Source organism: Rattus norvegicus, chromosome 10 (assembly GCF_021556685.1).
Source record: "Rattus norvegicus strain SHRSP/BbbUtx chromosome 10, alternate assembly SHRSP_T2T, whole genome shotgun sequence".
Lineage (NCBI taxonomy): Eukaryota > Metazoa > Chordata > Mammalia > Rodentia > Muridae > Rattus > Rattus norvegicus.
In genome coordinates, this window is record NC_141543.1 from 100,803,774 (window position 1) to 100,831,115 (window position 27,342).

Consider the following 27,342-nt stretch of genomic DNA (forward strand, 5'->3'; position numbering starts at 1 on the left):
CTCTCATTAGAGTCTCACTTGTTCCAAGATGACCTCAAATTCGTTAGATACCTGAGAGTGACAATGAATTTCTGATCCTCCTGCCTCCACCTCCTGGGTGCTGGAACTTTAGGCGTGTGCCACCATGCCCAGTTTTGCATGGAACCCAAGGCTACACGTATGCCAGGCAAGCACTCTATCAACTGCATTCCTAACTTTTTTCGTTTTTGAAACGTGGTCTTACTCTGTAGCCCAGGCTAGCCCCAAACATACAGTCCCATTTGCAGCCTTAGAGGGCTGGGACTCCAGGCTTCTCTGATTTGTGTATGTTTTTGCGGTACCTACCTTACTCAGTGTGCACTGTGCTCTAGGCACAGGGAATGCATTCATTTACACAGGATTATTGTTCTCTTACCGTAGAGCGAGAGAACTATGTCTCGAACCTAGGGCACCTGCTTCCCATTCCTGGCTGGGAGCAGTGGAGTCTGCATGGGACCTGACCCCAGTCTTCTCCAGACGATGGGGCCTCCCCGCCTGTCTGTCTTGAAGATGCTGAGACCGCCCAGAAGCTCCTACGGTCTCCGTAGCTTTGTTACTTATGAAGAGCCCGTTCCAGTGGGATTCCTGCACCGCTCTTCCATAGAGAAATGGCAAGGGAGGGTGTGCCAACGAGCTTGTGACAGCAAGGGTCCCTGCGGAGGAGACACTGGTCTCTTGGGCCTACTGTGTTAGCTTGGAGGATGATGCTTTACTCAACAAAGGCTCGCACTTCTGGTGTTTCCTTCGCTGCTCTGGGCAACATTCCTTGACTCAGAAGGAGATGCCCCCGATGGTGGAAGGAAAGAACCAATTGAGGGCGATCCTTCTCTCTTTCTAACTTCCTGTGCTGGCTAGTTTTATGATAACCTGACACAAGGTAGAGTCAGCTGAAGGGAGGGAAACTCAATTAGGAAAATGCCTCCGAAGGCTTGAGCTCTAGGGCGTTTTCTTGATCATCGATTGATGGAGGAGAGCCCAGCCCATGGTGGGTGGTGCCACTTGAGGGCTAGTGGTCCTGAGTTCTACAGGAAAGCAGGCTGAGCAAGCCATGGTGAGCAAGCCAGTAGGCAGCACTCCCTTCCTCACATGGTCCTGCCTCCAGGTTCCTGCCCTGTTCGAGTCCCTGTCTGGATTTCCTTCACTGATGAACAGTGATGTGGAAGTGTAAGCCAAAGAAACCCTTTCCTCCCAAAGTTGCTCTTGGGAACGGTGTTTTATCACAGCAATGGTAGCACTAACTAAGGTACTCGCTCCTTTCCCCCCATACCCTGGGGTATAATTATGCTGACAACATCAGTACCCAGAGGATACATGAAGCTCCCCTGGGGGTTGCCTTTTAGGTAGGCCTATAAGATACATCCACCTTTCCCTGGAGTCAGGACCAGTCTGGTCTCTGGACTGCAGGATGCTAGAGTCTTCTACAAGGCAGGGGTTCGGCTCTTCTTCATCCGCTTTAGTACCATGGTTCCTTTCGGTCTTTAAACACCGAGTAAGCAACTCATCACAGGCACCTGTATGGCTTCCACCTTTTCCCTCACCCCAAAACTTCACCTTTTGCAAACCCTGAAGAAAATGAGAGAATCTACCTGCTTATGGATGAGACCTATTCCCAGGGCTCAACATTACTTGAAATCCCCATCTGTGTTCACACGTTTTTACGTAGTTGTATAGGTTTCCCTAGGCTCCCCCACCTTTACCCTTCATATTATATATAATATACATTTTTTCAGAGACTTCTGTGTATCTTAGCTTTTATTCTCATATAACCTAAGCTGACCTTGAACTTCTGAACTCTCTGCCTCAGTGCCTTAGGTGCTGTGGCCACCGTACCAGGCTCCCCTCAGCTGTTTCTTTCTTTCTTTGTTTTTTGAGGCAGGGTCTCACACTGATGCAGTCCTGACTGACCTGGAACTCACTATGTAGACCAGGATGACCTGGAACTCACAGAGATCCGCCCCTCTGTCTCCCGAGTGCATGTTTTGTTAAAACTTGTTTTTCAGATCCACAGAATAGAGCTGGGCATGGTCCTATATGGCTGTAAGCCTAGCTCTCAGGAGGTTAATAAAGGAGGTCTTGAATCTGAGGCCAGCCTGAACCACATAGTAAAACCCCGTCTTAAAATAAAACAGTTTGCAGTTGGGGACAACAGGCTCTTACAGAAGCGACTCTAGATTCACTAACTTACTTTTTTGCTCTGCGTGCTTCCTTTAAAAGATAATTTGGTCTTATTAAGGCCGTATCAAATCATTTACTTAGCCACACCCTGTATCTGCATACTAACTTCCCTCCTTCAGTCAAAGGTCCACTGTTTAGATCTTTGGATTGATGGTGTAGCCTTGCCCGAGGTTTCCTGTGATCTGGTCCTCAGAGCAAAAGAGCAGATCAGAGGTTCTCACATTGTCGGAGCCCTGCCCTACATCCTCCAATTATCTCCCCAGAATGAAGGCATTGAGGGGAGCAGGATCTGCAGGGGGCTGAGTTTCTCATTTGCTGCCCTGCAGGTGGCTCAGGTCCTGAGCCGCTGGGGAAGCCGCCTCTCCCCTCTCTGCAAACTGCTGAAGTCATTATCCACAGAGGAAGACGCTGAGACCAGGCATTTCTAGGACCATGCAGGGTGGGGATCGGTACCCATCCTCATCTCTGTAGGACCCTCCATGGGGCAGTACAAGCCACGTGCTCCCGAACGAGCAGAGGCTCAGCTGGGCAGCATCACTGAGTTGCAGGGAAGAGGGACCATCCCCAATTATCTTTCCCACGTGGTCCTGAGGCATCCATCCTTGCTAGTCTTCTGTCTCCCTGTAGGATTCCTTGGGGTCCCAGAGAGCAGAGTTCTGCAAGCACAGGGTCTTGGCAGCTTCTCTTTGTCCCCACGGAAGGGTGGAGCTGATGGGAACCGAAAGTGTGACCTGCTTCTCTGAGGGTCTGTGTGCTCCCACAGAGACCCCTCTAAATGCCTCTCTCTCTCTCTCTTTCCACAGGCAAGTGGCATCTTGGGCATCATGGCTCTTATCACCCCAGTTTCCGTGGTAAGAATTCTTTTGGAGTTTGTTCCCTAGGAAACAGAAAGTACATTGAAGGAAGTCAGAGCAGCAATTTGAGGCAGAAAGTACAGAGGAATTTTGCTTGCTGGTTCTCTTGCAGACCTACGTTTGGCTTAGCTTTCTTGTGTAGTCTAGGACGACCTGCCTAGGGAATGGTGCTGCCCACCATGGGCTGGGTCTTTCTATACCAGTGAAGAAACAAGACAGTTGCCTATGGATATCTACGAGCTAATCTGATCTGGGCAGTCCCTTAATTGAGACCCCACCTTGTCTAGCCACTCTAAGCTCTGCCAAGTTGACAGTTAAAGCTCACTGGGACATAAAACGCCTACTGGTGAACGGGGATCTAAAGTTCCAACTTAAGGAATGCAGTGTTGAGGGGGAAGATCCTGTCATTCATGCTGACAGAGAATCTGAAGGCCGCGATAGGACCCTAAAGAAGAGAGAGGAAGGGACTAGCAGGATGACAAGGAGTGGGACATTTTACAGGAAACCACACTAGAACTGGACTGAGCGGCCTCTATGTAGTTTCATTGGTAAGAGTTACAGAGAAAGCAATTCCAGGCAAAGTCATTGGGGTTGCAGGGTAAGACTCCCATGAGAAATGGGAGGCAGCTGGTTTAGGATAGGTAGTGTGCAGATTAAAGCAGGCAAGAGACAGACGCCTGGGCTGAAGAGGCAACCTACCTTACTGCTGGTTAAGCCCAGCTAAGAGATCAAGTGGTAGAAGGGATAGGCTGGAGACTGCCAGAAAGGGGATTGGATCCCAACGCTCACGCCTGGCAAACCTGAATCCCCTCAACGTGTAGAGTCCGCTGCATCTGGGAATAGCTTCCTCCTCTGACCCTTCTTCTGCTTCTCTTATGATAGGACCATAGGCATACAATGTCATGCCTGGCTCACCCACTTCTCAGGGCGTAGCATACCTTACTCTTTTTTTTTTTTTTTGTTAAAAAATTATGTTCTTTAGTTTTGTGTGTGGACACACACACACACACACACACACACTGTGCTGTGGGATGCATAAGGAGGTCATTCCTTCCACCAGAGAGTTCTAGAGACAGAACTCACGTCGTTAGTCGCGTGGGCAAGCATTTTTACCCGCTGAGCCACATCACTGGCCCCATAAAGAAAGCTTCTCCGAAGGCAGGCAGTGGATCTATTTCGTCTTATCAGTGTACTCATAACTTCATGGAGGAGGATGCTAGATGGTCAGAACTCCCTGATATTCCCTCCCTATCTAGGTTAACTCCCACCATGACACATTGCACAAAGCTAGTTCCTACGGGCAGGACCCGGCCACATGATTTTCTTTGCATACTTCAAAGGGATATTAATCAAATCCTCTTTTAATTACACACTCTAGAGCACCGCGGTATTAAATCACGGGAAATTAAATCCTCCTGAGTGTAAGAGGGCAGGCTTGCTGAACAGCAGTGAGCAGGGGTGCTAACCGATCGCCCGTCTTCTAGGCTTCGATTACTACTTTGGTATCCCGTATAGCAACGACATGGGCTGTACCGACAACCCCGGCTACAACTACCCTCCTTGCCCAGCATGTCCGCAAAGCGATGGCCGATGGAGGTAAGACTGTCCAGTGCGTTGGCTGTGGGCTTTAAGTTGGAGACCTGAGTTCTTCTAGAATAACTGAATGAGATAGATGCAGTGAGAGACAGCACACACACAGAGAATATATCCAGAGAAAAGGTTTTCACTTATTTCCTAAGGCAAAGACGGGAACTACAATTTTTCTCCCCCGTTGGAATTTTCCAGAGTCAGCGAACTGTTTAGCTCACCTAGGGAGAGCCTTGTGCCTGCCAAGGTCTCACACACAGGTGCAATCTCCCTCCTCCTCTGCCTGCTGGCCTTGTTCCTGGAGTACTAGCTATTTGCCAGGACCAGGCGTGGGACATACGGAGAGGGGCAGGGACAGAGATGGGGAGAGAGTTGCTAAGCCTTACTGAGGCAACAAATTAGCTCAGCCTCCAAGCTCCTCTCTCTCAGAGCCTATGCTGTGATTGTTCCTAAGGCCTCAGGTGTCTGAACTGCTTAGGGAAGGTCTCAGCTGACTCATTAATAACATAATAGTTAATACAACGATGATTGTTTATTGAGAAGTTGTTACATTCTGGGAACACCCCACACTTACCTGTAATCTATAGGTCCAGTTTTCCTCACCTGGGTCACAGCAGAGACGGCAGGAGACAGACTCCAGATTGCAGCCTGAGTCTCTAAAGCCAGGGCCCGTGTCCTGGAGGTTGGCTTCTTATTGTGAGTGTTTGGGCCAACATTGTCACTGTTACCAACCTGGGTGCACACAGAAAACACAGAGCTCCCTCCCAGGTCTGCACTTAACAAGACGGCAGGGGACAGTGTGAAAGAGAGGCTGTGTGCATGCCTTGCTGCCTCTCCTACACAACTGTGTGTGGCCTACAAGTCACCCCCCTGTAACCCCATGTGGCCATATCATGGCCTGAGATATCTCAAGTGACCTCTCCGTCTCTCCCCCTCTCTTTCTCTCTTCCTTGTCAACCTGTATGACAATCAAACAGAGCCAAAGGTGTTGGCTTGTTGGGTTAGACACTAAACGACAGTGGAATTCTATCAAGGTAATAAAAAACTGAACACTCCCACAAAATATGGAATAGTGAAGCCAGCATTGTAAGGGTCCTTTTTGGTAAATACTTATTTTGATGTGTGTGTGTGTGTGTGTGTGTGTGTGTGTGTGTGTGTGCGCGCGCGCGCGCGTGCGTGTGCGCAACCGTGTATAGATTTGTGTATGTGAGGGCGGATACCCAAAGAAGCCAGAAGAGGAAGGGCATCAGATTCTTGGAGCTGGAATTACAGGCGGTTTTGCTTCACCTCATTTGGGTATTGGGGACTGAGCTTGGCTCCTTTGCAAGAGCAGCAACTGATGAGCCATCTCTCTGGCTTCAACTTTTTCTTTAGAATTAAAACGTGTTTGGCAATGGTTTACCCAGTCCGACCTCATCCCCTACGCTTCTGCGACCGCGTGTTGTGGGCATTCGGTGTGGTGGAGTCAGATTATCCCCAGCCCATCTCTAATTATCCTCGGGAGGACTCGTGTGACACTGCGTACTTCTTGTCCTTCCACCCAGTTCTTGGTGGTGACCAGGGCAGAGAGCTGCCTTCTATCCTCCCAGAATCCCCTGTAAGGGACACAGGGACCCCACACTAGACAGGTGGAGACCTCTGAGACTGAAGATAGCTCACTCAAGACCGTGGCCAGAGGAGAAGGTGTACAACCATGGATGGAGGGCTGCCTGACAGATTCGCTTCAACCTTAGGACCCATGGAAGAATTACTTTTCTTCTGACTTTTTTTTTTAAACCGAGTGTCACCCAGGTCTCCAAGCTTCCCAAACATGATTCAGAATTAAAACTGCCATCTTAAACATTCTACCCGATTACTGGATTTCCCCCTCCCATGACACCCTGTCATGGAGTTAGGACAGCACCCACAGTACCCAGTGTGTAGCTCTCTTCACTGAGGCTGGGTGGTATGAGGAAGCCAGCAGGGAGAGCGTTGGTGGACTATTGAACTGTTCACACCCGTTCGTACCTCAGTGTCTCTCCCTGCAAGATGGGGACCATAAGGCCCCAGGGTCATAAGCACCTCACCAAGTTTTGCAGGGTGGCTGGCTCACCCAAGGAGCACCAACGTCCATTCAAAGGGAACAGAAAAGCAAATGACTGGTCTGTTAAGTCCCTCGGGACCAGCTGAGTAGTGTTCTGTATCTGTGTGTGTGTCGCTGTGTGAAAGCCTTCTTGTGTTTTCCACCCAGGAACCCTGACAGGGACTGTTACACAGATGTGGCCCTTCCTCTCTATGAAAACCTGAACATCGTAGAGCAGCCGGTGAACCTGAGCGGCCTTGCACAGAAGTATGCAGAGAGGGCAGTGGAGTTCATTGAGCAGGCAAGGTAAGGAGCACAGGGCCCCGGTCCCTATCCCTTCTTCTATACTCACCAAGTTCTCCTGAGCTGAGGGCCAAGGCAGAGTTTTACGATTCACCAAGTATTCATACAGGTCTCCCATATGCTAGTCACATTGGTAAGTGGTCCTAACAGACTCTCTGGTCCTGGATTAGAAGTTCCTCAAGTACGGCCTTGGCCTTCCTGAGGCCTTTGACTATCCTGCTTTGGTTAGCACCAAGGTTGTGGACCTTTGTTTCTTCTCCTGCTAGAGCATAAGTTCCTTGAGGAATATGCCTGCCCACTGCTTTCTGGGTACTCAGGGTACTTGTTAGCGGGGTTTATGAGTTCCTTGTTGCTGCTGTAACAAATGACAAAGTGGAGGCTAAAACCAGTGGCAACCACACTAACGTGTTTTCCTCAGATCTGGATGATAGATGTCTGAAGCCAGTCTTAAAAGGGCTTGAATCATAGTGTGAGCAGGTCTCATTCTTTCTGGAGTCTCCAGAAATAATTGTTTCTTGTTCCCTTTAGCTTCTAATAACTGCTGCTTTTCCTTGATTTATGGCCACATCACTCTGATCTCTTCATCTATTGATCCCTTGCATGGTCAAATGCCCCTGCCCCTCCCCCCTTTTAGACAGCGTCTCATAGCCCAGGCTGTGCAACTCCTGATCTCCCAAGTGTTGGAATGTGCCACCACACCCGGGCTTCTTTTAAGGACATTAGTGATTAATAGTGAACCAGGAACCAGATGGGGTGACGCAGTCCAGCACTCAGGAGGCAGAGTTCATGGCCAGCCGAAGGGGCAGAAGAAGGTCAACCAGGAAATCTGAAGAAGGTGATCTCATCTCAAGATCTTTAACACAATTATACTTAGCCAGGGAAGGAAAAGTCCTCCGATTCTGGGGACTAGACTTCAGCTATGTTTGAGGGTCGTTATCCAGTATCCCACACAGGACTACAAAAATGTACATCTACAGGGCCCAGGAAGCAGGGGTGAAGAGACAGTTGAGTGGTTAATAGCATTGGCTGCCCTTCCAGAGGGCCCCGGTTTAGTTCCGGGGACCTCACTCACAATTGTAACTCTAGTTCCAGGAGATCTGATTCTTCAACTCTCCAAGGGCACTGAACACATGTGGCGGCACATAGACATACACACAGGCAGAATACATACATACATACATACATACATACATACATACATACATACATACATATAAATATATGTAAATATATTTATATAAATAAAAGAAAACACAACAAAGTGGAAAGCAGGCCCCATCTGTAGTGAGCAGTCGTTACTTACCTGCCGCCATTGATGATGGCTGAGCCTGGAATGTTAACCTGAGATATCAGATCTTTCCAGTTTTAGGGAGAGACGGGAAACAGTCTTTAAATGGTAGAAACTACTAATTAAAAGAAAAGAAAAGACAAGATAAGAGGGCTAGAGAGATGGCTTTGTAGTTAAGAGCACTGGCTGCTCTTCCAGAGGACCAGCACCTACAGGGCAGCTCATAACTGTCTGTAACTTAGAGGATCTGACACCCTCATATAGATATACATGCAGGCAGAGAACCAATTCACATGAAATAAAAGTAAATAAATCATTAATAACAATAGGAAGGAGGAGGGGGAAAGGGAGGGAGAGGGAGAGGGAGAGGGAGAGGGAGAAGGAGGAGAAGAAGAAGAAGAAGAAGAAGAAGAAGAAGAAGAAGAAGAAGAAGAAGAAGAAGAAGAAGAAGAAGAAGAAGAAGAAGAAGAAGAAGAAAGAGGGCTCCAGATGGCTCAGTGGATAAAGGCACTCGCTGCTAAGCCTATAACATGAGTTGAATCCCTGGGGCTATGTGGGCAGAAGGAGAGAACCAACTCCCAAAAGTTGCTCTTTGACCTCCACACACCATGGCACCTCTGCATTAACCAAATTAATTTTCGAGAAAGCAAACACTGAAGGTGACCTCAGAATCCACCCCACTGTGTTTGTCCCGTCCTGGCAAATGGTGGCCAGAAGTGCAATTGATTCCGTCTTCCTCCCAAGGCCTCAAACTCCTCAAGGAGAATGGAGCACTTCTCGTAGGTCCACAGCCGTAACTTAAGTAAGAGAACAAAAACGTGTTCTGTGGCTGCCTGCCCAGGTAGAATTAAAATAGCTTCACCTCGGGAGAGCTGAACAGACCAACTCCTGACTGTGCAGGATCCTACAGCCCTTGCTCAGCCATGTTGGACTTTTCTAGAGACACCATCAAGGGGTGGGGCGCAAACGTGTCAGGTGAGGTAGACTCAGTTGTCTGTGTGTTCTGTGTGGAATACACCCCACTGCTTCAAACCTCAGAGCAACATCCCAGGATGTTAGAGGTGACGTCTGAATGATTCCCCAGACTTTTCTGAGAGACACTGCCAATGTTTTTTCCTCAGATTGCTGATAGAGACGGAGCAAGGCTTTTTTGATCTGGAAGGTTGAGCATCATCCAGCTCCCTACAGCTTTGCAACGGTTCTAGTTTCCTTTGCCCTGGGACAAGCAGATGCTTCATAGTTGGCGAGGACGGTTTCCTGTTGTTTTAACAGAGTCTCAGCCTTCTGAGCAGGAGGGAAGACAGCTGGCTAGGGCTGGGGACTGTAATGCTTGCCCGGGCAGGGGTGTTGGAAACCTGGGCATCCATCAGTTAAGGAATGCATTGAAAGACAAATCAACAGACATTCTCTTCCTACCAAAGAGAAGAAGTGAAGAATTGGCCGTTTCCCTAGTTAAAGTAACCAGTCATTGGCTTTTAAACTTTACAGAAGGCAATCATAGGGCATACAGGTTTCTTTAAGCTTTGACCTGCCAATTTATCCACGACTTTCCTCACTGTAGCAGAAAACTCCCCTGGACCTGCCCTCATCCATGCTGGCTAATTTTATGTCAACTTGGCACTGGTTAAAGTCATCCCAGAGGAGGAAATCGCAATGAAGAAAATTCCTCCATAAAATTTGGCTGAAGGCAAGCCTTGATGGGTATTTTCTTACTTTGTGATCTGTGGGGGAGGGTCCAGCCCATTGTAGGTGGTGCCATTCCTGGGCTGGTGGTCCCAGGTTCTATAAGAAAGCGAACTGAGCAAGTCAGTAAGCAGCACTTCATGGTCTCTGCATCAGCTCCTGCCTCCAGGTTCCTGCCCTGCTTGAAGTCCTGTCTTGACTTCCTCCGGTGGATGAACAGTGATGTGGAAGTGTAAGACAAAAAGAAAAATCCTTTCCTCCCCAACTTGCTTTTGATCACGGTGTTTCATCGCAACAACGGTAATTGTAACCAAGACAACTATCTGCCTTCTACGTGGACCTGCTTATCAAAACTATCAGAACATGTGTGTTTTTAAGGCATCAGACAGAGGTCTAAACAGAGGGCTCTGTGAAAGCAGAGTCTGTTGCTTAGTGGGAGTAGAGCATAGAGAGCCTGGCAAGTCAGGGTGGGTGAGCTAGGCAGAAGAATACATGTTGACTCTGGCGTTCAAAACCAGAGTCTTCCGAGAAATCTGGCCTGTGGTCAATACTCAGGATGTCTGACTGTGTCTCTATGTCCCTTACACTCCACACCCAAGCCGTTAGTCACTCAAGACATATTCAATTTTATGATACAACATAAAATTTGTCTTTTACAATGTGTACGATCAAGTTATGAAGGACAGTGGTAGGGGATGTGGTAGCACGTGCCCATGACCTCAGCATTCCATTCATGGGGAGAATGCAGGAGGAGACTGAATTCAAGGTAGCTGGGGCTTCATAGCAGACACACTGACACACACATGCGCACACATGCACACACATACACAAATCTGCTTTAAGTAAGTTTTTGTTCAGTAGCATTCATAGATACCATGTGTACATATAGCCCAAAGGGGCTAGGGGTGGGACACACCTTCTCCTAGTGGGATATTATTAGGACATGGGAACCTTTGGAAGGTGTTTAGGTCTAGGTGGGGTGAGGAGGATGGAGCCCCCGTGATTGGATTGTGTTCTTATCAGGTAAGGATAAGACCCGTCTCTCTTTCTGCTGCGGGATAAGAGGAGGAAGGTACAGTGTAAAGAAGGAGATGCCGAAGTTCCCAGGTGCTAGGCCTGGGAGAATAAAGGTTTGCTCCAATTCACCCAGGCTGGGGTATTTTTGTCAAAGCAGCCTGAGCTAAGACATATGCGTCATTCAGAACAGGGTCCTGATGGCATGTAGACGAAACCTGGAGCTTCAAGAGCTGGAACCTAGGGTATCATCATCATCATCATCATCATCATCATCATCATCATCATCATCATCATCATCACTAATCTCCCTTTTCCTTACCCTGGTCTGTAAGTGCTGGGTGGCATCTGGAGTGGAAAGGAAGGTGGAGAGGGAACGTGACCATGGCGACGTAGGGAGAGGAGTAACCCACCGAGCACCTCTCCAGCCCCGCCTCGAGAAATTTTTACCACAGCCCCGTATACACGTACACAAAATAGGTACAAACCAAACACGTACCGGTGATAAATCACAAAAGGACCATTTTCAAACAACCCGGTGGCGTGCGGGTTAATTTAAGCATTCGTTCAAGATGAAACGCGCTTGTCGCCTTTACGGGAAGAAGTAAATCCTCTGTGGCGTATGCAGCACCAAGTGGCAGAAGTGCGTGTAGTTAGCATTTTAGAAATGACCTAGAAGCCTGTCCTGATGTTGAGCCAAATTCATCGGGTGATATGTAAAAAGTAAAAAGAGACTCAGTCAGCAACTCAAAAAGCTTTTATAAAAATGTATTTTTATTGTGTACATTTGCCTGCATATACACTCATGTGCAGTCCCTATGGAGGCCAGAAGAGGCTGTCAGGGCCCGGTGGTGGTGGTGGTGTCATCAGAGGTTAAACTTCAGGCCTTACTGTATATCAGGCAAGAATTCTACCCTTTAGTCACATCCCCAGGCCACTTTTTTTCCTTTTCCTTTTCAGACAGGGCCCCGCTCAATGTTCTAGGCTGGTCTTGGTCTCACTATGTAGCTCAGTCAGGCTTTGAACTCTCGACCTTTTCACCCCAGTTTCTCAAGCAGCTGAGATTACAGGCCTGCCCCCATGGGACCGGCGAGACTTTGCTTGGCCACGCCAGCTCCCTCAAGCCTTTCATTCTGAATTTGCCAGAGGGATCAGGTTAGGGTAGGACAGAACCTTGATCTAATGTCTGTCTCCTGTGGTCACATGTCGTGTGTAGCCTTTGCTACCCTGCCTAAGCTCCAGGAACAGGCAGTGCTACCAGCCCCTGGCTAGAGAATATCGGATCCTCATATGAAAAACACAGACACACACAGTTGTTCAATTTCAAAGTGCTTTACTGGCTCAACTGCTGGGCACCTCCAATTTACCTTGGCTAGCATGCCCTTCCCAGAACCCCCAGCGCAGCATCCTAAGTCTGCACTCACCTTCAGTTGCTCCACCACCTTCAGTCCCAGCTCAACATCCACCACCTCCTGCCTGTAGAAGCAGCCCGTAGCCACTCTGCCTGAGATCTCACTTGGTCGGTTGGCTTTTTTCTCTCTGAAGCATGACAAACTACCCCCGCCCCCTCTCTCCTGCATCCCGCTTGCCTTTGGGGACCCAGAAGTCCTGCCTATTCCTTCCACCTAGCAATTAGCCTGTGGCATATTTGCTAATAGATAAAGAACCAACTGGGGAACAGGACCTTAGCCTCAGAACTATTCCTACGCCCACACGCATCTTGGGATTCTTTGTGGCTTTATCTCCTGGAACATGGTGGTCCAGATGCTTGGGCTTGAAAGTGCAGCTCAGAGGCAGACTTAAGTTTAAATCCAGGCTGTTTATTACTAGAGGCATAGCCCTGAAGGAAGTCCTTCAATCCCTCTAGGTTTCCGATTCATTGCCTAAAAGGAGAAACTGGGGCTATCCTGAGGATGGACTTAGACACGAGTCCTGTGTCATAGCTCTTACTATTACAGAACAGTAACATTCATTATGGTGCATTAATTTTCTAATCAGCTAGCCACACAACTTCCACATTTTCTTAGAATTAGCAAATGAACTATCCATGAGCCCACGGGCCGGTCCTGTCCTGCCGTGGGTGGTGGTGGAGTTTCTCTGAAGTCGGGAAGGACAGCTGAGACCCTGGACAAAACCAACCTCCTACAGAGGCTCTGAGTTTTCTCATTTATTCCAGCACCAGTGGGAGACCCTTCCTGCTCTATGTGGGCCTGGCCCACATGCACGTGCCTTTGTCTGTAACTCCACCGTTGGCCAACCCACAGAGCCAAAGGCTGTACCGTGCAAGTCTCCAAGAGATGGACAGTCTGGTAGGGCAGATCAAGGACAAAGTGGACCACGTGGCAAAAGAAAACACACTCCTCTGGTTTGCAGGTAAGGTAGAAATGTCCAACTGATCTGGCTGGGATCTAAAATAGAACCACACAATATAATTCACTGTGAACTCAGGGCCCTGATGGTACTCATTTGCCTGAACACTGAGCATGTTGTCCACAAGACCGAATCCCAAGAAAGGTTTGTGCTGACAGAGCATGGACTTTGCTGGCCCCACAGATGTTGACTAGGACCCTCTGACTATTCACTCTTCTTGTTACCGGTCATATCTGTAGTCAGGGGGCCCCAGAAGAACTGAATTAACTCATATGTAGCTAGGTATGGTAGTGCATAATGCTTTTTAGAATTCTAGCACTTCAGAGTCTAAGGCATAATTTCCAGTTCAAGGCCATGGTGGGCAGTATAGTAAATTCGAGGCTACTCTGGGCTATATACAGCAAGACTCAGAAAAATCTAAAGGTAGGTGTGTGTGTGTGTGTGTGTGTGTGTGTGTGTGTGTGTGTGTGTGTGTGTGTTGGTGGGGGCATTCCATAGATATTTTGTCTCGGGTTTTCATGTAGGATGGTGGCAGCTACTTTGGATTAAGTTGAGACCTAGTTTTGAATATGTGCTGCTGGGAGAGTTGAATCTACCCCAGCGATACTGTGAGGTTGAAGGATGTTGGATGTGGATCTAGGTGTATCAGGGATGCTCAGTGAGCAGTTGCTGGGCTGAGGTTAATGACAGTAATGGACTGCTAAGTGGGATGCAAGAGCAGAGGTTAGGGATGGAGCTCACCGGGTCAGGGCAAGCCCCCTCTCACTTCACTAGTAGAGATGGGTTCACTGACAGAGTTTTAGCTGAGTGGGGATGTAGAAGCCCAGCACTTGGGAAGCAAAGGAAGGGGAGTCCATGGCTCCACCATGCACTGACAGCCATGTCTTCTAGAAACACTTTACATGTAAGAAATCATGGTTGTCCTTTTGTCCGAGGCCTGCTGTGCACAGGGTTATGACCAGAGAGGGGGTCAGAAGAGGTGTCTCTCAGAGACCCACTGACCATCTCCTGTTTCTTTTTCTGGTTTCCAGGAGACAACGGCCCGTGGGCTCAGAAGTGCGAGCTGGCAGGCAGCATGGGCCCCTTCTCCGGATTGTGGCAAACCCATCAAGGTATTGGGGAACCTCGTTCAGTGTGATTAGATCCCATTTGGGAAGCCAAGTGTGTCCTGTTATGAAGCAGGGACATAGTGGCTCGCCAGCCACCAACTCTCAGGGAAGAAGAAACAGGCTGGCACAGGGAGAAAGGGTGTATCCAGTATAGTCTCTCTCTGTCCTTACTCTCTACTCTTCCCTCAAAGGACAAACCAGTCCATAAGCCTTCCAGTCCATAGGCTTTGCCTTAATTCATTTAGCTGCCTGCATTTTCCTTCTCTGTCCCTTCACGTCTCTCCCCCAACCCGTACCACTCAACCGTTAGTTCACACCATCCATTCAAGAAATATTTAGCGCACAATTCCATAAGGTCGGGATTTGGTCCTGCTGTTATTTTGTTTGGCAGGGTCTCAATATGTGGCCTTGGCTGGCCTAGAACTTACTATGTAGATCAGGCTGGCCTTGAATTCACAGAGGTCCTCCTGCACCTGCCTCTGGAGTGCTGGGTTAATTGTTTGCCACCACGGCCAGAGCCTTTGCAAATGTACTGTGTGTGTGTGTGTGTGTGTATATATATATATATATATATATATATATATATATATATATATATATATATACCATCTCTAAATCTTATAACAATGGAAGGTGACAGCAATGGCTTCACTTACACATGAAAAGAGGATCCCAAAGAAATGGAGTCACGTGCCCAGGGTCACATAGTTGATGAGAAGAATCCGGGTTCGCCTCTGTATTTAAAGTTGGTGCTAACTCCACACACCCAGCGGTCTCCTACGGTCATTATTGGTTCCGTGTAAACATACTTGAGCCTGAAACTCAACTACCATCTGTTCTGGAAATGTTTCCAACAAGGAAGGACCTTACCTACTGAGGGAGTAGCCACACTGGGGACAGTCTGGTGTGTGGAGCAATGGTTTGAAAATGTCCATATGTCTCTTGATGCACAGACGCCTCCTGGAAGCTTTTGTTTTAGGGCACTCGTTAGCCAAGGGCACACAGGGCATGTACATGATGCTCATTGCAGTGGGTCAGAGAATTAGCTGGACACAGTTTAAATATTCAGCAAGGCGAGCGTTTAGAGGAGTTATGTCCATTTAGAGGAACCACCAAAGAAACAGTAAGTGGATGGACCTTGATTGACTTGGAAGTATTTACTTTAAATATTTTTCAGTGGTTGAAACCATAAAGTACTATGCAAAGCATGGGCACGTGCTTTGCATAACTGCTTTGTGCAAATTGTAGCTTTATTACATAGAAGTAAGCTCACGTCTTCTCAGAAATGTCCTGAACGAGGTCCTACAACTACAGGAAATTAGTGGTGATTCCTCTCTGAGTTTAAGAGGGAGTTTACATGTGATTGGTAATCCTTCCCTCAGGTGATGAACTGTTACTGTTTCATAAAAAAGAAACAAAGAAACTAAGAGGAACTGGAGGTGTATCCCAGGGTCAGCAATGTGAGTTTGCCATACAGCACTGAAAAATAAACATGAAAGTTTTATTGGGACAAACACGGAACGGGGCTATACTCAGTCTCTAGAGTGCTTGCCCAATGTGTAGCTCCATCAATAGGGTGCTTGCCCAGCATGAGCTCAGTTGGTAGGGTGCTTGCCCAGCGTGTAACTCAGTCTTTTGTTCAATCTCCAGCATCACATAAACCAAGTGTGGTAGTGTGTGCCTGTGTCTGTAATCTCAGTACCCAGAAGGTGGGGGCAGGAGGAACAGAAGTTTATGGTCACCCTCGACCCCATATAGTAAGTTCTAGGCCAGCTGGGATATCTGTGACATTGTCTCAAAACACCAATAAAAACCGAAACAAGCCCTTCTTTGAGCATTTGCTTAGCACCTGCTGTTTCCTGTTCTACCTAATTATTGGACATCTGTTGTATGCCAGGAGCAGAAATTTCCCCCAAGGAAACAAAGATTAACAAAACCTCTGACCTGAAGGAATCCGGGCCCATGATAGCACTTCTCAGGCTGCCTTAAGTAGACAGGACAAGATCCTGTGGGGGATCTTGCTAAAATGAAGTTTCAACCTAAGAGGTCATCAGTTGATGATGCCAGTTTTGCATTTCTGTGCCACTCCACGACAACATTGATATCACTGGCCACTTTGAGAACCACCAGCCTAGAACACTGTTGTCTATGATACCTGAACCTGTAATTTATATCTCTGGACCTATGGCTCCCAAGTTGGGCATGGTGGTACAGTGCTTGTAATTTTAACACTCAGGACACTGAGGCAGAAGGATTGCCACCAGTTGGAGGTCAGCCTGGGCTCCGTAGTAAGTTCAAAGTCAGCCTGAGACATGTAAGGAAACTGTCTCGAAGTCAGTCAGCCTGAGACATGTAAGGACACTGTCTCAAAAAGCCAGACAAGGAGCAGGGATAACAACAACCACAGTGTTTAAAAACAAAACCAACCCATTGTTCCCTGGGTTACCTATGTGAATTCTTCACAGGAAAAGGATCCCAGCAGAGTGTGTGTGTGTGTGTGTGTGTGTGTGTGTGTGTGTGTGTGTGTGGTGTGTATGTGTCTGGGTGTGTTTGTGTGTTTGTGTGTGTGTGTGTGTGTGTTTGGGTGTGTGTGTGTCTGGGTATGTGTCCATGTGTGTGTATGCTTGCGTGTGTGTGTGATGGTATATCTCACATGTGTATGCTCATGTATGTGTCAGTGTGTGCTCATACATGTGCTCATGTGTGTATGTGTCTACTATGAAGCCCCAGTTACCTTGAATTCAAGCTTCTCCTGCATTTGCCCCATGAACTCTGAGATCATAGGTATGTGTTACCATATCCAGTCAGCTAAGCATTATTCACAAGGGAAGCAGAATTGGGATCTTCAACATTCAAGGAATGCTAGAATTGGGATAGAACTTGAAATGTATATTCCTACTCACTTTCCCGTAGGTGGCGGAGGCTGAGGAGATCTGCTCCAGGCCAGATGGTAATGGAAGAAGGTCAAGTGATCTGGGTTCATGCCACAGCCCATGTGACTGTGGTTGCTCCCACCTTTCAAAACCTGATCGTTGCTTAGCTGTCTGGAAAATCCCGTGTTGTTTCTTGACTACATGGTTGTCAAGGAAAACATCGTTAGCCCCCCTGAATCACTCTAAAGCAGGAGGGGGAGGGATGGAGAGATAAGAAGCCCTATCGGCTTGGGAGCTCCGCTTAACAATGAAATCGGACAGGGAGCTTTGTTCTTCCCTGTTGGGAGGTGAGAGACCCTCTTCATTACTCAAGTAGAATCAGACAGAGGCTTTGCACAGGCACCCAGTGTGGTGTGTGCGATTCCTGAGAACTCCCCGAGACTCACTTTCTTTATTTACAGCAGAATCTACCTGGGCCTTCCTCTCTGAATGGAGGCTGGGCAAGCCCTCGGAAGGACTTTCCTACAGAGCTACCAGACAAATGATGTATGGATGACCTCCCAGTGTTTCGAGACCTTGACTTGGGAAACTACTCAGAGCTGGGGTCAGCTACCTTCTTGTTACACTGTTTTGGGCTGACAAATTTTATGACTTGTGGTCATCTGTGGGCACGACACTTGAATTGGTGAGGGCGTCAGAGCTGAGTGAAAACACTCTCTTGTTTTCAAAGTTCTCAAAGTCAACCTTGCCTGGAAAATTTGTCAGAGTATCTCTCTTCTCCCCACGCCGAACTCTATTCAGCTCCCTGTCCATGATTCCAAGCCCCCTTTTCTCTCACCGCCTGGATACGCTGCAGGGAACCAACTTGGGAAAGCCTGGTGGGAGCCTTCCTGTAGTGGAAGGGAGCTGTGAGTAAAGAACTGGGTCCCCCTGGACCACCTGCTCCTCCTGACCTGGGAAGCCCACACTCCCACCCTCACCCCAGTCTCAAGAGCCCACGAAAGGGAAGACAGTGTTTTATCAACAGAGTAGGACAAACAGTCCTGAGAGCCTTGCTTCTCTCTCCCCAAGCCAACTTGCTGCGTCAGACCACGTGCTACCTTCCCTTGTTCCCAGGCCCCCTCCACCCCCGCACCCTCATCTTCCTTTTCTTTCTTGGCTAGTCCGTCCAGCTCAGCTGATGCGATGAGGCAGCGTCTCCTGGAGTCATCTTTTTACCCTGCGCTAGAGTAAGGATGCTCCTGCCATCTTGGAATGAAGAGAGACTGAACAGGGTGTGTGTGTGTGTGTGTGTGTGTGTGTGTGTGTGTGTGTGAGAGAGAGAGAGAGAGAGAGAGAGAGAGAGACGGAGAGAGACACAGAGACACAGAGAATGTGTATGAGAGTGTGTGTGTGTGTGTGTGTGTGTGTGTGTGAGAGAGAGAGAGAGAGACAGACAGACAGACAGACAGACAGACAGACACAGGCACAGACACAGAGACACAGAGAATGTGCATGAGAGAGAGAGTGTGTGTGTGAAAGAGAGAGAGACAGAGACAGAGAGACAGACACAGAGACACAGAAAATGTGCATGAGAGAGCTCGTATGTGTGCGTGTGTGTGTGACAGAGAGACAGAGAGAATGTGCGAGAGAGAGAGAGAGAGAGGGAGAGAGAGAGAGAGAGAGAGAGGGGGGGGGAGAATGAATCACGAGCACACATGCACAGGCTGCAAATCAGGCTGACCTTCTCTCAATGAAAGAGAACCTGACTGTCCCCATGCTCCAGTCACCTGCCTGTTCAGGAAGTCTGACTTCTAGCCTATCCCACTGAACCTGGCTTCTGCCAGGTCCAGAATCTATACCTTGTTTCCCCGCCCCATCTGACTGCTCCTCTGTCTGGAAAAAAATCTTCCTTTGTTTTATTTGAAGAGCAGAAGTGCTCCCTCCTCTCCTGTGGTGATGAGAAAACAGTTAACTTGGCATCATCTGCATTTCTAAGAGACGCTGCTTGTCTGCAGTCTGGTCCTACCCGGCCGTTGCATAAACCTTCACACGGGGATACAGATCTCTTGGCATCCGGGTCCTCCTGTCCAGTTGTGGGATTAAAGTGAAGGTGGAGAAAGGTCAGAGATAGAGACAATGTATATAAGTTGATAGAGTTGGCCAGGAACTGTTAGCTGCTGGGTCTAGCTCAGATATGGTTCGATGGTAAGAACTCTGTGGGAGTTGAAGTCTCTTTTCCTAGCCTTTAGTCACTGGCTTGTTGTAATGTTCCAGTCACCAGACTTAGGACCACCTCAGCCCAGCCATAGGTCTGGATCCCACTGAAGCCCGGCTTCTCTGTGCTTTTAGGAAACTAGTATTCTATGGATATCCTTGGAAGGATATATATATTTACATTTAGGAAGGAAACTTGCCTCTTTGGATGGTTGTATAGGATGCCTGTCCTTCAGTAGGCTTCTTTAGAAACCGCAAACGGAGATGCCAGTGTGGGACAAGCAAGTCAGATAAAGGACTGAGGGTTCACAACTGCCACCTGCAGACAGAAATCTGGCAAACTGGCCCCATCCATGATGCTCAAAAATTATTTAAGAAGGAGATTATCAGATATGCCGGTAACTGTTCCCACAGCCTTGTGAGATAAGTAAAGTCGTTTTCTGCTGCATGGCTACAAGATGGAGATTGAGGAGGTTATGAATTCTACCCAAGTCTATCTGATTGAAAGGAGGGGCCCCCGAGCCAGGACTTGGATCTGCTAAGTTCTAAAGGTGCCCTTCTGACCACGCCCTCCATTTACCTCAAAATCGGGTTCCTAGACCATTGCCAACATTATCATCATCTAGAGTCTGGATCCTTCTTTCTGCTTTTCATGCTTCCTAGTCAATCAGAGAATCAGAGTTTCTGGGGGAGAGAACCCAGAAATCTGAGTGTTTGAAAAAAACACTTTTGTATATTTCGTGTGTGTGTGTGTGTGCATGTGTGTGTGCGTGTGTGTGTGCATGTGTGTAAAAGGAGAGAGAGAGAGAGAGAATGAGAATGCCTGTACTACCATGGTACCCATGTCAGAAGATAACTTGCAGGAGTCAGGTCTCTCTCCTTTCACCGTCCAGATCCTGGGGATTGAATTCAGCTGATTAGGCTCAGCCACAAGCTCCTTAGCCACTGAGATAGCGACCTTCAGGAGTCCTAGGGGTAGAACTCAGGTCTTCGGGGTTCGAGGCAAGCACCCCTAATCAGGGAGCCACCTCGCCGCTTCAGAAGTCCGTATTTTACAGGAGCTTTTGTCTGGCCGTGCTCCTGGATGAAGAGAGCTGCTTGCTTTCCTGACTCAGTGAAACATGGTAGTTGGACCCTTTCCGGGAACGGACGCTTGCTGTTCCTAGGCGTGGGCAGCAGGGAGTCTTGGTCAGCTTGCCCCTGCCGTGATACATTGCGGAATGGCACTTTGCTTCTGAGGCCAGGGTGGGAAGAACAAGTAAGCAACTTTATGAATCATGGTTCTGTTTATGTTTTGGTTGCTGAGGCTAAATATTTATTGCTTTAAGTAAGAGGTTCTGCTTTAATTAGAGTCATAACTAACCACAAATGCATTGAAATACAGTGTCACGGCCGTAGACAAGCATCTCTGGACAGAAAGCCAAATAGAGCTCACACTTTTAATGTACCGGAGCCATGGATCAAAGTACTGAAGCTTATCTAGATTTACAAATAGCTTTCCCAAATCAAAAAGTGCGTAGAAGTTTATAAGCTGTGGACTTAGATGTTTTTCCGCTGTTAACTAATGAAGTCATGGTTACGATGCTACGGCATTAGGGATAAAGGTGTGGCCCATTTAAAGCCTGTGGTTAAAAAGCACACAAGGCTGGGGAGATCACTCAGTCAGTAAAAATGCTCACTTTGCAAGCATGAAGACCCAAGTTTTCCCTGGAGCCTGTTTTTAAAACGCTGCGTATAATGGGTCATGCTCACAATCCCAGCGCAGGGGAGGCAGAGACAAGCGGATCATCCTTCCTTCCCGTCTTACTTCCTAACAACTGAGTTCTGGCTCAAGTGAGAGAGCATGTCTCTGAAAATAAGGTAGATAGCCCCTGAAGAAGGTGCCCACGGTTGACCTCTAGTTGCTACTCCCCTCTTAGAGGCTTTGTGGTTGAGCCAATGGGGAGGCAGAGTGAAGTCAGCTGGCTTGGGTCTTCAAATCTGATGAGCTGGCTGCTGTGTGGTTAAAACAAAGGCTGATCCGGGAGAATCCTCAGCCATTCTCTTCCGCCATTGCTGTGCTTGGCTAGCAGTTCCTGGGTGCGTGTGTTGGGCGGGGCTTGCCAGCCAGCTCTTCATGAAATGGCACGGAAGTGTGAGGTTTTGAGTCACTGTGGGGCACCAAGGCCTCTGGGCATGAGGAGCAGGTGGTAGGGGCTGATGCAGAATGTAGAGCAGGAGTCAGACCTTACCTTTGCCCCCTCTTCCACACGGTCAAGCCAGCTGACCGGTCACAAATCGCCTGCTGGTGTGGCCCTGTCCTGAAGCCCACAGAAGGAGAAGGAAAGATGTCTCATAGAGTGGAGGGCTCGTGAGGCAGAGGAAAAGCCTGGGTGGTGACCACACTTTCTGAGTCCCAGCCGATTAAATTAGGTAAGGAGGGTGAAGTCTCAGTCGGGGCTTCTCCCTTCCTGACCTCCTCAGAATCTTAGGCCAATAAAAACTCAGCAATGTTGTGCTTCTGCCCGCCATGGCCCCAAAGCCGTAACTTCCTGATAATTCCCAGGTCCCCAGAGTGATCAGGAAACAGTCCAGATCTTACTAATCAGTGGAGGTGAAAGGTCAGAAATGAGTTGGTCATAGGTCAGGTCTACTGAGGGGTTAATTAATTAATTAAATTTAGAGACAGTATTTCACTCTGTAGATCAATCTGGCCTAGAATCCACCATATATCCCATGCTGACATTGAACTAGGAGTGATCCTCCTGTCTCAGATTTCTAAATGCTGGGCTTATAGGCATGAGCCATTGCGCCTGGTAGATTTTTCTCTCTTATTTGGAAATTAAGTGCTCTGAATGGGACAAGACAGCTTAGCTTTTCAGGGTCACAAAAAACACCAAAACCAAACAGGCGGACCTCTGGCCTCCACACCCACACTCATATGTACATACATCTCCACATGTATGTATACCTACATGTGAACAATCACATACAAAGGTGCACATAAGCTACATTTGGCTTTGAAGGGCATAGTGTCTGTTCCCCATTTAACCTGGGAATCAGTCCTGTCCAAGTTATGTTCCTGGGATAGCTTTATAAGATATTGGTGCCCCCACTCCAAATCAGGCCAACCAATCACAACCTCTAGGAGAAAGGCTTTACCATGGTGTTTTTAAAGAAGTGATTCTGACATGCATTTAGGATGTGGAATGCTATGCTAGAAGGTTTCATCGTTCAGAGTCCTGGCTGTGTAGTTTGATCTGGATTTTCTAGCTATTTAAATTCAGCCAGGGCTGGTGACACAATCCTGCTACCCCAGCTATTCCGGTGGCTGAGGAAGAAGATTTGACAATTTGAGAAAGCAGCCTAGGCTGCATAGTGAACTGAAGGCTAGCCCAGTCAACTTAGTGAGACCTTGTTTCAAAAGTAAGAATTAGAAAAAGGGTCAGGGCTGCAGATATAACTTAGACTCAGTGTTAGAGCACTTCGCTAGCACAGGAGAGGCCCCAAGTTCATGCCATACTGAAAAAAATGAACCTTTTAAGAGCATTTTTATTAGACAAAAATGGGGATCATAGTGTGTAGATGGTCATACAAGGGGTGATGAGATGGTTCAATGGATGAAGATGTTTGCAGTGGAGCCTAAACACCTAGGTTTGATGCTCACAACACACATGGTGAAAGAGGAGAACCAGATCCCAAAAGTTGTCCTATGACCTCCACGTGCAAATCTTGGTACACACAAGAGGACAGGCACATGCATGTGCACACATGCGGTGTGCGTGAGCACACACAAATAAATGTACAGTAGATTATCATCCAAATTTGATGATATTACACAGGAAAGCACTTAACCACGTACTTAGGATCATTTAGTCTGGTGTTTGATAAGGGATCAATTAGTAGATGGTGTTATGGTTACTGTTACTATTATCTTTAGCTTGGAATGAGGACTAAAATAGCTGACTAGAGGCATCTATTCTCTAGAGGCTGGGCTCAGTCTTTGTTTGCCAGCACCGGTAAACCAGAGGAAACCAGTTGGTAAGCACATGTGTCTGATAATAGCACCCCAGCACTTTGGGGGGGGGGTCTATGGAAGATACCAAAGAGATGTTTCTTCCTCCTAGAAGGACTGGTGAGAAACTGGGTTTTGGAGCAGAACAGTGTGTGTGTGTGTGTGTGTGTGTGTGTGTGTGTGTGTGTGTGTGTTGATCAATATTTACTTTGGTGATCGCTTGGCCACACTCAGGACTCAAGCTCAATTCCTTTGGCATACAAGGACTGTGGGACAGGGATCATTTGGATGGCTGGAACGTCTTTCAGTTAAAATTAGAACCTTAGGTGCAGCTGGATTCGCTGAACAGCTCCACCCACGTGGTGGTGTTGAGGGGCCTCTGCGGGCCAACCTTTTCTGCATCAGTTGCTGAACTTTCCACGGTGTTAACAGATACATTTGTTGCCAGTGCAGTTCCTTCTAACCCCTCCAGCTTCTGACCCTCTGCCGAGAGATGGCAAACACAGTGAAACTGTTTCCATTGAGAAACCCTTGGGGAAGGTCAGTGGTCTGCAAAGGGGCTGCTGCCCAAAGTGTCGTTGCGAACAGGTGTCCCTTTGCCTGTCACAGATCTGAGCTGCAGATCTCCTGCTTTCTGAGTAGCGGTAATGATTTACTAACTGAATCTAAAGCCTTGGCTTTGCCTGAGAATCTGGCCTCAAAGGTTAAGCGGGGCCCTTTGAATGTCGAGCATCACGGGCTATAAATTAAAGGGCCCCGTGTTTCCACCCACTCACACCAAAAGTGTCCACGCAGAGGTCCCTCCCAGGGCTGGAAAGACCCACAGATTCCCCAGCATGCGTCTGTATGTGTACTCACTGCTGCTTGGCCTTAAGCTGAAGCATTATCTTTCTGAACCCACGTGGAAACGTGTTTTATGCTCCCCCACAGTTCTGGATGCTCTCTTCCAGGTGCGTGAATAATCAGAGTGGTCTTGGGTGTTTTTGGAAGCAAAGGTTCCAGAGGAAAGGACACACCTTGAGAAACGCTGGATTAATCAAAGCCCTTTCCAGTCTGCTGGGTCTGGATTCAGTTGGTTTCTTTTTTCTTTTTTTTTTTTTTTTTCTTTTTTCTTTTTTTTCGGAGCTGGGGACCGAACCCAGGGCCTTGCACTTGCTAGGCAAGCGCTCTACCACATAAACAGTCCATAGGGTGGGAGTTGGCTTGTGTCCAGCTTCTTACGTCAGCTCCTTATATCAACACTCCGGAGTTCCTTATGTGCTAGTCCAGGAATTTGGAGCCTTTCCGGGATGGCTCACTGAGCCAGGGACATCAAAGGTTCCTTCTGTGGCAGTGAGAATACAGAGGGAGGAAGCCTTCATCCTGGTCACCTCAACTTCCCACCCACGATCACTTTTATTTATACCAGCCAAACTCGGGGAAGTCGCATGACCACAGTGTGTGTGAGCCACATACAGCACTTGTCTTGGAAGAACTTCTTACACGCGAACCTTGTGGAATCCCTGGCCTCTGGCTCAACCAGGGATAAGGGTGGAGTGTGTGTGTTGTGTGTGTTGTGTGTGGGGGCGGCGGAGCCCGTCATGGTTAATTCAATACAACATGTGTATTCAGGATGTTTTCATAAAACATGACCTCATCTCTTCCAGCCCACGGGCTGTCATTACATTGGTGGTCACTTTTGACTCGGCAACAAAAATAACGCCTCTCCTCATAGATTGCACATGGGGTATTCTTACCTCCCGCCAAGAGGCGGGCAATCAGAACCGTGACTGATAACTGCCTCATCAGAACGACTCACTGACTCAAGGAAAAACAAAGCAAACCAAAATAAATTCGCACAAGACCAGCCAGGCACTGGGTGGATTAAACAGCTGAGGAGACTCCCTCTTCCAAAGAATTGTAGTTTTGACTTAATAGTTAGTACTAGCCTCATGCACGCTAGGTGGGTGTGGACAGTTTGTAGGGGTCCGTTCTCTCTCTCTTCGTCCTAATCAGACATGATCAACTGAAAGACAAATTCGTCTACTCAACAAAGGTCCCTTAAGTACCTGGGATGTCTTGGGTCTCACAGTGTGGAGACACACAGACATTGGGAATAAAATAACACACTTTAGAGTGGGGGATGTCATGAAAGGAATTAACAAAATTAACACTGTTATATATGATATATAGATATATATATGTGTGTGTGTATATATATGTATATATGGCTCTGTTTATATATGTTAAGTCCAATAAAATCAAAGGATGTTTGTCTGTGTTTGTTTTCACTTTGTTTTGTTTTAGTTTGGTTTGGTTTTTTTGAAACAAGTTTTCTCTGTGTGGGCCTGGCCATCCTGAGCTCACACTGTAGACCAGGCTAGCCTCAATCTCAGAGATTTGCCTGCCGCTGTCTCCTAAGTGCTGGGATTAAAGTCATGCACCAGCACTGCCTGGCTTTTTATTTAATTTTTTTTTTAGAACGACATACTTCTTTGTTGAAATTATTGGATATTCCTAGAGAGGGACTGTCTACCCACAGGCCATCTCTTAGCTGAAAAAGAGGCCTTGAGTTACTGATGTTCATAAAACAATGGCTTCTCCTCACAGGGGGAAGTCCAGCCAAGCAGACCACCTGGGAAGGTGGGCATCGGGTCCCAGCACTGGCTTACTGGCCTGGCAGAGTTCCAGTCAATGTTACCAGCACTGCCTTGTTAAGGTAGGAGATCTGAATGACCTTTGGCTGTGGGGGTTCAGAGCCAATGTGGGCAATGTGGGTGACTGGAGATCCCAGCAAACTCACTGCTCGTTGGTTACCTGTCTTGGGCAGGAATTCTGCGTCCTCCCGAGCTCTCACGACAGCAGTGTGGATTTGCCTGTGAAGCAATTTCATATGGCAAAGCAGGCTGCGAAGGGCCCAAGCCCTCTCCTGAGGATGATACTTGAGTCAATGAGGCGCCTTGCTGGTCTCTACCCCTCAGCTCTCATTCTTTAGCGTGTGCTAAAGAGAAAAGCAGCCAGAGATGGCAGCCAGAGGGAAGATCCCGTGAACTCTACTTATTCATCCCTGGGATTAGGATAGGTGTTCCAGGCGGCTTTGAGAAGCCTGTGCATCACTAGTGATCAAACGGCCCCAGGAAAGAAATACGGACACTGGAATGCCCTGGAGGCCAGGGAGGAGACAGGTGGCCCCAGTGGACTCAGAGGAAAAGAATTCATCGTTAGGGGAGGATGTCATCCAGCCCTGGGCAGCACAGCCTGCAGTTGTCTCCTCTAGGAACGCATTTAGATGGGAGCGTTCTGTGTGCGACCTCCCTCCAGTGTATTCATGCTAATAGATAAGGCCAGTTTCTCGGCAGGAATCCAGCTACAGTGGGTCTCTGGGGGCATTGCCACAAAAACTAAGGAACCCTGCTGTATAGCTAGGACCCCTCACCAAGTCATTTTAAAAAGTATTCATCTATATACTTAATGGGCGTGTGTGTGTGTGTGTGTGTGTGTGTGTGTGTGTGTGCCTATGTGCATACATGTAGAGAAACCAGACGTCAACCATTGGTGTATGTGTTCATGTACAGATCTCTCTCTCTCTCTCTCTCTCTCTCTGTGTGTGTGTGTGTGTGTGTGTGCCTATGTGCATATGTGTAGAGAAACCAGACATCAACCATTGGTGTATGTGTTCTTGTGCAGGTCTGTCTGTCTGTCTGTCTGTCTGTCTGTCTGTCTGTCTCTCTCTCTTTGTGTGTGTGTGTGTGTTCGTGTGTGCCTATGTGCATGTTTAGAGAAACCAGACATCAACCATTGGTGTATGTGTTCATGTGCAAGTCTCTCTCTCTCTCT

General features: G+C 47.9%; 1 protein-coding gene and 1 long non-coding RNA gene across 14 annotated transcripts in view; one reads left to right on the plus strand and one right to left on the minus strand.

Annotated features, from left to right (window-relative positions):
• Arsg (arylsulfatase G) overlaps window positions 1-27,342 on the plus strand; it is a 138,919-nt gene that overhangs the window by 78,241 nt on the left and 33,336 nt on the right. For 9 of the 13 annotated variants that reach the window (XR_015630682.1, XM_087572477.1, XM_087572476.1 and 6 more), the window contains 6 exons: window positions 2,997-3,044; window positions 4,532-4,643; window positions 6,865-7,002; window positions 13,161-13,357; window positions 14,386-14,466; window positions 26,116-26,224. Coding sequence is in view for 12 of the 13 variants with exons in the window: in XM_087572477.1 (XP_087428603.1) it covers window positions 2,997-3,044; window positions 4,532-4,643; window positions 6,865-7,002; window positions 13,161-13,357; window positions 14,386-14,466; window positions 26,116-26,224 (685 nt within the window). In the remaining variant the exon portion in view is untranslated. Of the gene's footprint in view, window positions 1-2,996; window positions 3,045-4,531; window positions 4,644-6,864; window positions 7,003-13,160; window positions 13,358-14,385; window positions 14,467-24,476; window positions 25,783-26,115; window positions 26,225-27,342 lie in introns of those variants that run through there. The other 4 variants (XM_087572484.1, XM_087572487.1, XM_087572486.1 and 1 more) reach the window with 1 other exon arrangement.
• On the minus strand, window positions 1,759-5,611 carry LOC148003152 (uncharacterized). The gene is made up of 2 exons (XR_015632215.1): window positions 5,209-5,611; window positions 1,759-3,070 (listed from the first exon to the last, which is right to left on the minus strand). It is a non-coding gene; the product is annotated as an uncharacterized LOC148003152 (long non-coding RNA).